Source organism: Martes martes, assembly GCF_963455335.1.
Source record: "Martes martes genome assembly, chromosome: 5".
In the NCBI taxonomy this organism is placed as follows: Eukaryota; Metazoa; Chordata; class Mammalia; order Carnivora; family Mustelidae; genus Martes; species Martes martes.
In genome coordinates this window covers 58,600,349-58,611,940 of record NC_137892.1, presented here as the reverse complement: position 1 = coordinate 58,611,940, position 11,592 = coordinate 58,600,349, and the positions used below count along the sequence as shown (strand labels likewise).

General features: G+C 38.3%; 1 protein-coding gene across 1 annotated transcript in view; it reads right to left on the bottom strand.

Annotated features, from left to right (window-relative positions):
• Positions 1–351: 351 nt before the first annotated feature.
• The window catches only part of HAPLN1 (hyaluronan and proteoglycan link protein 1), a 33,814-nt gene continuing 22,573 nt past the window's right edge, over positions 352–11,592 (bottom strand). The window contains exons 3-4 of the mRNA XM_080804898.1: positions 3,286–3,588; positions 352–1,224 (exon numbers count right to left, since the gene is read on the bottom strand). Coding sequence (XP_080661024.1) covers positions 935–1,224; positions 3,286–3,588 — 593 coding nt within the window. The 3' untranslated portion in view covers positions 352–934. The remainder of the gene's footprint in view (positions 1,225–3,285; positions 3,589–11,592) is intronic.

Here is an 11,592-nt window from a genome sequence, read left to right as displayed (position 1 = left end):
TTATAGGACAATATATTTCATAGGCTAACATAAAATCAAGCTGCTAAATTTTACAATTTTTCTGTCCAGCAGTTTATCTATATAACTGCCCTGAGTAGATGCTAATGCTGCTTAGCAGATGGCCCTTAGAATTTAAATATAACTCAGTAAAGCTACTCAAAAGATTTAATGATTTTCTCAGGTACCTGTCATTTCAATTAAAAGAAGATAGGAGTCTCTCATTGGTTAAATATTATCTGCTCATTTATGTTTCATACTTCATATAAATGGGGTTATTAAGGAGTTTTAACTGTGCTTGTCACTATGCATTGGAGTCCATATGAATTTCTTTCTTTCTTTCTTTCTTTTTTGGTCAAAAAGGCAGGATTTTAAAGACTAAAGTGTAGATTGTTCCCTTGTGAAACTGAGTTTTGTGCAACCTCTCGGAATCTCAGTTTGTGTGAAGAAGCCTGTATTTCAAATCCATTGCTCTAATCTGTAGATTGTAGTGCATTTCAAAATTGTATAAATGTGTAAAATTTGTGCTTGTGGAAGCTGCTGCTCTGAGTAGCTGCACTTTCCTTAATGTCACCCTCGCAAACCTCAAGCTATTGCATGCCCCGTTCATGGAAGGATGCTTCACTGGGATGATGTAGCCTAAACAAGTTGGCTTTAAAGCCTCCTTATCTAGCGCTTCCCTTAAAATTATATTAATTTATAATATATATTGAATGATAGCTTTACAAAAACAAATTCATGAATTGGTCTTTATGAAAATGACTCTTTCCAGTAAGTAAAAAAGGGTTATCACAGTTTTGGTAACTTGCACGAGTTCGTATTGAAAAACAAAAACAAAAACAAAACAAAAAAAACCAAAAACAAAAACAAAAAAAACCCCAAAAAACCTTTCACATGTTCTTAATGACTTTAAAACTGATGTGCTCTAGGGGCACGCTCAGTTGTATGCTCTGAAGCAGTAGACACCATACAGCTTATGCTTTTTATCTGGGAACCCCACGAAGCGCACGGCAGCCTCCGTGGGGCTGCAGCGTCTCCTTGGCCGAGAGATGGGGTAGCGGACACTGCCATCCGCCAGCCAGCCCGCATCGCAGCGGTCGTATCCCAGAAGTTTCCAGGCTGCGAAGATCTGGCCCACTTTTGCGATCTGAGCACCATCGTTGAGACAAGCTTGCACCGCTTCGTCGTAGGTCAGCTTGGTGGGGTGGATCAGGTAGTAAAACCGGCCTGCGGAGAGAAGGGGAGAGAGTCACGCGCCCGTCTGCTGCTGAGCCGCCCAGAGATGGAAGCAACCCAAACGGAAGTGTTCCCCATGGAAGGGAGAGATAGAGCAAAGCAGGGCTGTGGGTTAAACGTAGCGCCCCCCGGTCATTCTCCATTAAATTAGTTTTTTCCTTGCCCCTTAATATGAGTTCAGACGTGCCCTTTTAGAGCTTTGAAACCGAGAAGGGAAATGACAGATGCACTTTCTGTTAGCTAATTAGTGACTAAAAGGGCCCTTCTGTAGCACCACAGAAGACAGAATTCCATGTTAAAAGCAAGAGCTATTTAAATTCTAGCTGTACAAGACTGAACCCTAGCACAAGTTTCTGGAGAGGCAAAATTTGAATGTGAAAAGATCAAAAAACATTCCTGACATAAAAGTCCATTTAAAAAAAAATCAAAAGCCCTCAAGTCCTTTTCATTACAGGTATCAATAAGACATTATTCTGATTCAAAGACTACAGTATGAAAATGCAAAAAATACAGGAAGTCACTTGCCATAAATAATGCGGACTCAGAATGTGAACTGAGTCTGTTCAGTTACTAGCAAAGAGGATGAATTTATGTATTCAGTGGGAGCTCTGACACCTAACCATTTCTTGATTGCACAAGAAAGAGTGAATTAATCTTCGCCACTCATTGAATAAAGTTAATTACTGAAATACCTTCAGTGTATATTAAATATGCATACAATGTATAAAGTAGGACATCAACTGGCTGAAATGCTACATGGAAGATTTTCTCAGACTTTGAGTCTCAGTGGAATATAATCAGACTCTCTTACCTGATTACACATTGTAGTGGGACGTCTCCTTGCCCTCCATTACAAATAGCTTCCTGCAGTATAAATTAATGCTTGCCTGTTCTTTCGGGTGAGACTAAGACAGTGTGATTTGGAGGAAAGGTGGAGGCCACCGGAGCATGAGTTAGAAGGTTGGCTCTGTCATCCATACCAGAGGTCTGCACACTACCGCACACGGGTCACCAGAAGTTGTATTGAAACACAGGCATACCCATCCTTTTCATACTGTCAGTGGCTGTTTTGCATTACAACATATAAAACTACACTGAGTAGTTACAACAGAGACTGCGCGGCCCACAAAAGCCAAAAATATTTATCATCTGGCCCTTTACAGAAAGTTGTTTCATCCCTGATCCCTTGCTGTTTTTCCCAAAGCATGTTGCCAGGGAACTTACATAGAAAATGATGGGGCCGAGGTTTGCTTTATGGGCCTGTGACCTGTGCAGTTTACAGGGCTCCATGTGTTTTGAATGTACTTGTCACCATCTTAAAATGCATAATTTTTAACATAATTATGACCATAAATTTTGAACATAATTATGAACATGAATTTTGAACATAAATTTTGAACCCACATTTTCATTCTGCACTGGGTCCCACAAATTGTGTAGCTGGTTCTGGATGGGGAAGACTGGGTTGGGAGTTACACTGAAGGCAACAGACCTACCATCAACACGGAGACAACCTGTATCTCTTCTTCTGCTTTCGTCTCCAGTGTCATTGCTACTTTTTTTGTTTCTTCTTGTTGTTGGGTTTTTGTTTTTGTTTTTGTTTTGCAAAGTCCTCTTTACTCTGAGCTCTCTCATTACTGTGAGTTTTACTGATCAACTATGAACATAATTGAGTTTGTAATTTAGAGTGTGACATAGAGGCTATTCTCCCTTCAATTAGAGATCTGTATCCCATGGCACACATCTCTATTACACACAATGACAGCATCATCTATGTCAATAACAGACCCTGTAGAATATCTCAACTTAAACCATTTTATAATTACAATCAGATGCAATAATACCTAGGAATAGTGGAAATGGACATTTTTGCTCACGTGAATATTTTTTTAAATTATGACGTTAAAGAACTTTTCATCTTTTCTAACTCAGGGCAATACATCAAAGCATGTAAGATTAAAAATTGAGTGTGGTGTTATAGTACATATTGGTCCCCAGGACAGGAAAGAAGGCAGTAATATCTTACTATTACTGAGGAGCTTAATAGCTTACCATTGAAGTTAGATGTAAAACAGAAAACATCATATCTGCTTTTGTCTTTATCCCAAAACCCGTAGTTCCTGACACCGGGCACCGTGTTCTGGCCCCCGCAAGGCTCTCTGGGCTTCGTGATGGGGTACTGCACAGACCCGTCACTGAGCCAGCCGGCGTTGCACCAGTCTAGCCCACCCCGCCAGGCATCGTACAGCTGGTCGAACGAGGCAATCACAGCATCCTGGTCCAGACACGCCTGCTGTGCCTCGTGGAAATTGAGATTGTAGCGCCCGAGTCGTGGGAAGTAAGGGAATACCACACCTGTCCAAAGGAGAGACCAAGGGATTAGTGGTACAGAAAGTAACAACCGTGAGCAAATGTCGCTTGAATGGTGAAAACAATACAGTCTCCATCAGCTCTGAGTATTTCACAGTTAAGATATGTGGTTTGATGACTTCAGTGAATTACCCTTTCACTAAGAGTTCAATTCAAGCTTTAACATTCACCTTTTTGGAGTGATTTGTCCATGGGTTATATTTTTCAAATAGCGTCCTTGAGAATTTACCTTCTGCTACTTCTGTTAATAACTTTAAAATGGATTACTACTGAGTCCTTTTCAGCTAGGAAAAAGTCAATATTGAATACTAATAATGGGGGAAGGTATAGAAATAGTGCTCAGAGAGAAGGAATTTATCAGAATTTGCATGTTTTTGTTAGTAGTTATATAATTAGTAATTAGCTTAGGATAGCCTTTTATTTATTTTTTTTACTTATTTTAAAAAAGATTTTATTTATTTATTCGGGGAGAGAGTGCCTTGGGGGGGGGAGCAAAAGTAGAGGGAGAAAGGGAATCTCAAGCAGATTCCATGGCACAGAGTGTAGAGCAGACTCAGGGCTTGATCCCAGACCCTGAGATCATGACCTGAGCCGAAATCAAGAGTTGGATGCTTAACCAACTGAGCCACCCAGGTGCCCCACTTAAACAGCCTTTTATTTTTATTTATTTATTTATTTATTTATGATGGATTCATTCTTCATTTTCTTTTTCTTTTCTTTTTTTTTTTTCTTTAAGATTTTATTTATTTATTTGACAGAGAGAGTCACAGCGAGAGAGGGAACACAAGCAGGGAGAAGAGGGAGAAGCAGGCTTCCTGCTGAGCAGGGAGCCCGATGTGAGGCTGGATCCCAGGACCCTGGGATCATGACGTGAGTGAAGGCAGCCACTTAAGAACTAAGCCACCTGGGTGCCCAGGACAGCCTTTTAAATGTGTAAACAAACATGGTAACAAGTGATTCAAATTAGATACATTATTTTATATATGCTCCTAAAAACTTACTTACCTAAGTAACTTTCACTTAGGGGGTTTCTTACTTGGAGAAACTAAAAAATCATTTTACATATTTAACAAAAACATAATTAAGCAGCCTTATTTCATATTAATAAGCCAATTCTTTACAGTGGAGCATACCTTACTCCATACTCCATTGAGGGTATCCTGGCTCTGTTATCCATTTCAACTTTAAATTGTAGCCCTTGATCTTATTTTTTTTTTCTGTTCTTGTATGCACAACAAAAATGAGAGCTTTTGTTTAAAAATAATTCTTCAGTGTCCATATTCATATGTTGTAAATTGAAACGAGCTTTTAAAAACATTTTTCTTGCAAATAGGAAAAAAAAAAACAAAAAACCTTCTCAAAGCTTGTCCTGTACAAGGCAGATACAGAATAAATATCGGTTGAGTTAATGCCAAAGAATTAAGTTAAATATTTGAGAAGGCAAAAACCCTTAACAAATATGAACAGTGTGACTTGACTTTGCCTGGGAAGATACAATGGCTTCCCCAAAGCCTTCTTTTGGGTCAGATAATCACTGGAGGTGATTGAACCATCTCCTAACTTTCTGTGCATTTTCTTTCAATGGTAAGAATTACGTCATCAGAAAGCAAACTTGTATCATTTGCTGGACTTTCAGAAGGACCCCTGCCTCAAAATGTCTCCCCATAAAAGACAATTAATTCAGAGTGGTTATTTAAGGCCTTGCCTCGTATTTTTGGTTATAATTAGAAATAATTAATGCTTTAGCTTGTGGAATATAATAAATCGTCCCACTGACACAGTAATTGGTGAGTTATATCACAAGTGCTGTTTTATGAGACCACAGACCCTGTTCAAGATGAATGTATGATTCACTAATCGTGTAACCAGGACACAGGAAATGTTTTCTTTTATAAATTGTCCTGGAAGACTCTACAAGAAGAAATTTCAATAGCCTAGATCCAGTCGTGTCCACCCAAGGCCTCTGCAGGACATGTTCGTCCCTCTAGGACGGTCCAGCTGGCAATGTTCCCTAGAGGCAGGGATCCAGGAAAGCTTCCTGATCTCATCCTGCCTTCTCAGGTTCTTGGCTGAGGGATCTGTAAGTTGAATCAGAGCCAAAAGGAAGGAGGAAAAGACTCTCTCAGTTGCCACTGCCCCCTGCAGTGATGGGGGTGGAGGGGAGCCTGAGATGGTTCTATCTAAGAAGAGCTATTTCCAGGCATCCAGCTAAGAACCCAGTCAGGGCTGGGAAGGAACTGCTATAGCTCTCCCTGTCCCCTCATGCCTTTCATCCTCTTTCCTCAGAACCCCAGCAATGCCAATGAAAAGAAAAATTTTTAATTTATCCAAGAAAGATTTCCTTGGCAGCTAGACCCCAAGTGAGAGAAAAATCTCAAAGTGTTTCAGTCTGGAGGGAGAAACCATTTGGGTTGGAGTCTGTTTCCCAAATGTCTCAAGAAGGGAATAGTGGAGACTGTAGGATATTTTAATTTACAATGATTTTTAAGACTTAAATGGCCTTTCTGGTTTTAAATTCACTGTGGTGGTATTTGGTGGACTCTCGTGGGAATTAGGAAAAAATTTTCTTGAGTAGTTGGTTCTTGATTAACCATTGAATGTTACCATGATTGATTCAGTTCCAAATTCAGTGTAATGTATTTTTATTTAAGTTCCTTTCAAATTTAACATAACTTCATGCAAACATTTCTTAAAGTCATAATGAAAAAAAAAAAGTCATAATGAGGGGTGCCTGAGTGGCTCAGTGGGTTAAACCTCCACCTTCAGCTCAGGTCATGATCCCAGGGTTCTGGGATCGAGCCCCGTATCATCAGGCTCTCTGCTCATTGGGGAGCCTGCTTCCCTCTCTCTCTCTGCCTGCCTCTCTGCCTACTTGTGATCTCTGTCTGTCAAATAAATAAATAAAATCTTAAAAAAAAAAAGTCATAATGAAACCCAATACTGAAACTTCATTATTTTGCAACTGTAGGAATGAATGGCCAACTTATTGTTATATTAATTCAAAACATTTACTCGAATTTTAATTAATGTTTATGATTATGGAAAAGAATGCATCCCAAGTAAATCAAGGTCTATTTCTGTGTCTCAGCCAAAGTTGTAAAAGTTTCACCATACTGTGCTCATTTGGTGCACACATTTCAATAATCAGATGTTTCTTACAAGCAGGGACATTTCTGAAACTGCATGTTTGCTAGTGTTTTATTTATTTACATATTTTACTTCCCCCGAATTAAGATTTCAACATCTAAGACTGTAATTGCAGAAACCTTTCTCTGTGGAAAAATGTGCACTTCCTGTAGCTGAATTATAGAGGGAATGGATATTGCTTTCATCCAGCATTACAAAAATACAAAGTAAACTTCCATTGGTGAAAATGAAGGGCGTGTGATTATTTTCTAAGTATGATTATTTTATCCTCATACGTCAAAATGTAATCAGAAGTTGTCTCTTTTCCCACGAAGGGCTGGTATGCATCATGACAAAGGGAATTAATAAAGATGATCTACGTATGGAGAAGAATGTGAGTGGTTTAGTCAGTAGAAATACATTTTGAAAACATACTCTTTAATATTTATAATTGCACAGTCCAGTTCATCCTAGTTGTTGGCAAATGTCAATTTGTCAGACATCTGAAGGATGTTCATTCCATAGCCCATATGAAAGCTAACGTCAATTCCAGTAACTTGAGTAACAGACACCACGAATATAATTTTCCCTTCCTCAGTGCCCCTTCTAGTGCCTGTCAGTGCTATACACATACCTGAATTATTTTTTTCTATTTCTAAAAGTTCTCAGACTATATTTTTTTGTAGCTAGCCCCATTGTCACTAGCAGAAAACCAATACAATGGGAGATTGGAAAAAAAAAAGTGTCACATTTTTCAGATCTTTATTTATTTGTTAATTGCTGAAATGAATTCTGTAGACAAAGCTACTCATTAATTTCCAATGACCTAAATCTTTTCATTGTAGTCACATAAGGCTAGTCTTGTTAGTTGCTGTTTCTAGCAGTGTGGGTAATCAGAGGTTGTTACCCTATTGAAGATTCTATATGAAAAAAATTGTTTCCTCAGCTAACTCCAACTCACGTGTAGTTCAGTCTTTCAAAAAACCTTATAATTTTTTTTATCAGTATGATTCAAAAAAACAATTCTTAAGTCACAGCTAAGAGTAAGGCTGTGTGCTGGGTGCTCTGGTATACAGGTTTGGGGTGTGGCCTTTACCTTTAAAAGGCCCATAACTATATATACATATAAAATTATATATATTATATATGTATAATACATGTATATGTATTTTATACATATATAATTATATGTATATACATATAATTATATGTATACACATATACATATAATTGTATATAATGCATAAAATACATTATATACAATTATATGTATATGTGTATACATATAATTATATGTATATCTATTATACATATATAATATATACAATTATAGTCTGCATATATATTATAAGCATATATAGATAATATATATTTATATATAGATAATATATTGTATATACATATATATTATATATACAGATATGTTTGTGTAATAATATATATATTAGTTTGAATCCAAGACAGAATAAAATCTTGTACTATAAATACAAACCATATAATTTGGACATCTTAAAGAAGAATGATTTTTGTCCTAATTGGAGAAATTCTTTGGAGAACATAGCATTTAGCATATATTAAAGGACCAATGTAATTTAAAACATGTGCAAGTACAGCTGAAAAAGCATCATCATGACATTTAAAATGATACGCTTCTTTGGCCTTATTTACATACATTAGCAGATTGATGAGGACTTTGACTGACACTTGCCTGATGGTCACATGTAAGAATGTAACTGATAATGAAAAAAAGTCAAAAACTGGGTTGGAGCTATTAAGGGCTAACCACAAAATCTCTTTTGCCACATAGTCCTTAAGCTCTTAAGTATATAATCACTGCACCTTGCTCATCTGTCCCAGACTATGTGAAAATTACCAAGTCACTCTTAATGTCTACCCTCAGGTTAGCAACCAAGCTTCTTCAAATGTTATTCTACAGTAACTATCTTAAATTTATTTTTGTAATTTCATTTTAAAATATGAGTCCTTGCCTCATACTGCAGCATACATAAATAGAATAATATGCTATCTGAGTTCTTGAAAATTATTCAGTGCAAACGGGGTTATCCAAAGCAAGATAAAATAAGGTGTCTTTAGGGTGCCTGGGTGGCTCAGTGGGTTAAAGCCTCTGCCTTCAGCTCAGGTCATGATCTCAGGGTCCTGGGATCGAGCCCCGCCTTGGGCTCTCTGCTTGGCGGGAAGCCTGCTTTCCCCCCTCCTCTCTCTCCCTGCCTCTCTGCCTACTTGTAATCTCTGTCAAATAAATTTAAGAAAATAAATAAGGTGTCTTTATCATGGTAATTTTGGAAGCTGGACAGTGGTATACAGGGATTCAGTATATGAGTCTTTCCGTTTTTCTAAATGTTTGAAATTGGCTGTGATAAAAATTTTTTTTATCTTATCCTATTGCCAAGCTGAGAGCCTTAAACCAATCCATGTGGATGCAGACTGTCTATAGCACCTGCTGCTCACATTTTTCCCCTTGAGGAGTTTCTCTCTCACATCTGTGATGTCCTCTCCCTTGCTTTTTTACACTCTCTGCCTTTGGAAGGACCAGGTTCGCCTTCTGCGGTCCCAATCAAGCGTTCCTTGCTTTGCAGTACTTTCCATGGCCCATCCATGGTGTGCATGTTTTGTTTATGTCTTTGAAAGTTTAAACCCATTGTATCCAACATTCAATCACTTGTAAACTGAAGTTTACAAGTACAAACTACTTGTAAACAAGTAGTTTACAAGAACAACTTTGTTCTTGGCACCTGACGCCCTCAAGTAGATCGTAGGTATTGGGTGGAGAAGGCAAGTGGGCAAGCTTTGCAAAACAAAGTGTGATGAGAGCTATGATGGACCTCTCTGTAAGGTGCGAGAGCCTCGCAGCTACGGAGCGGAAGGGACAGGGCAAAACTCAAATCTTACTCTTGGGAGATTTTCTTCAGTTGTTCAGAAATGGATTCATGTGTATAATGCCGAAGGTTAAAATGTTAACTGTTTCAAGGCAGGTGCTCTGGTTAATGACTGCTTCTACCCTTTCTGTAGCACGCAAGAGAGACCGAAAAACGCTACCTGCAGGGAGGGGAATGGAACCACCATGAGCCACCATGAGCACACCAATTAATGCAGTGTGACCAAAGACAGCCCATAGATGATCACCCAAGTCACTGTGGGCGCTTTAAGAATCCCCTGCAGCCAGAAACTGCCAAAGACTGCTGCCTTTTGGAAGTCTCTGATCTTCTCTCCAACAGAGAATTTCTCCTCCTTGGATCAGAGAGGATAAAAGCAGAGGCTTCTTCCAGTGTTCTTGGTAGCAAATTCCAGTTCTTGCTCTTACTACTGGCCATGTTACCGTGGAAAAGGAGTTCTCCCTAAGTCTCCTCTGTCAAGGGGAATTACTGAGGTGAACCAAACAGGGCGCACGGGAGTAGAGCAATGGCTTTGTACCTGCTTAGTCTATAACCCAAGTCTACCTTATTTCCTTTATTTATTTATTGCATTTGAAGGGTAGTTGACCTACAATGTAATAATTTCTGCTTATTTTAAAATACTTACTTTTGAAAGTATATTAGAATCTTTAATAGCCTGTCAGACTGTTGAATGAAAAGAACCAAGATTTGGAAATCTTCACATCTCCTGGCACCGAAATAGCACTTACAAAAATATTTATCAGTTATATTGGTTTCTTGGACACATTTACTTGGCTCATATGTTAATGGGTTATATGGTAGGGAAGTGTTCCAATAGCATGGAAAATGTGGTGATTTGGGATGGGGAAGGGCCTGGGCAGGAAAAATTACTCTTTTTACATTTCCTTTTTAACACCTCTAAGTATATCTTCAATACAGTCTCAGTTTGACCTTGGAGTGCATCATCCTCTGACACATTGTAAATTTCCTTTTTAAACAAAAGTATAGCAGGCTCCATGCTCAAAGCTCTTAGCAAGGAGGGATCCAGGTGGAATATGGATATCTTATACTCATTGTATTTATTTTTATGGTTTCATTCTATTTCTGGCAAGTTCTACTGCTTTCTATTCACTTAAAATTTCATTTTAAAATAATTGTAGGGAGATAATAAATATGGCATGGTATAGAAACAGAATTTTAGAAGAAAAAGTAACTGAACAGATAATGTAGTGCAACCTGTTTTTCATAGATGAGGAAGCCAGGTACAAGGATTAAATAACTTGCCCCAGTTACAAAACTCATACTGGTAGAACTGGGACTAGCCTAAAAGTTTTGGTTGGTACTACTAGCTCAAGGGTCTGTCCACTGCCTGCTGCCCCTTCGATAAAGAAAATTGTTTGTCATTCATATTTGATGATTAACTGTTTTCCCTAAACCAATCACTTCTTTCATCTTGAATAATGCCAATGTTCATGGATATTCACGTGACTCAATAAAAACTGAAAGTACAAGGTGATACGGAATCAGGAGCCAAGAACTACGACTAAGAGAGACAAGAGGAAAAAGGAGAGACAAGAGAGGGTGCCAAAAATGTATTTTATGACATCATGCAATTTATTAGATACATAAAGCTGAGAAGTCTCCATGTGTGTGATGGGATTCTGTGGGATTCAGAAGGTCACCTCTTCAGGGATATGCTAGCGGGGCAAACAGATGCTTTTCCAAAAGCACAAATCTGTCCTAGGTTATAAAAGGGACTTCTAGCAAACACACACCTCTAGTTTACGTGCATAAGGAAGGAAAGTATTCTACCAAAGCAGCCAAAAATTCATCCTTCGGTATAAAGAAACACTGAAATTCATGATTATAAGATGTTTTGAGATGCATGAGAAACAGAGAAGAGTTTCCCTACTGGTGGAGTCTATAGAGGGTGGACTTTGGGCAGCAAGGACACTTTTTATTGTTTAGC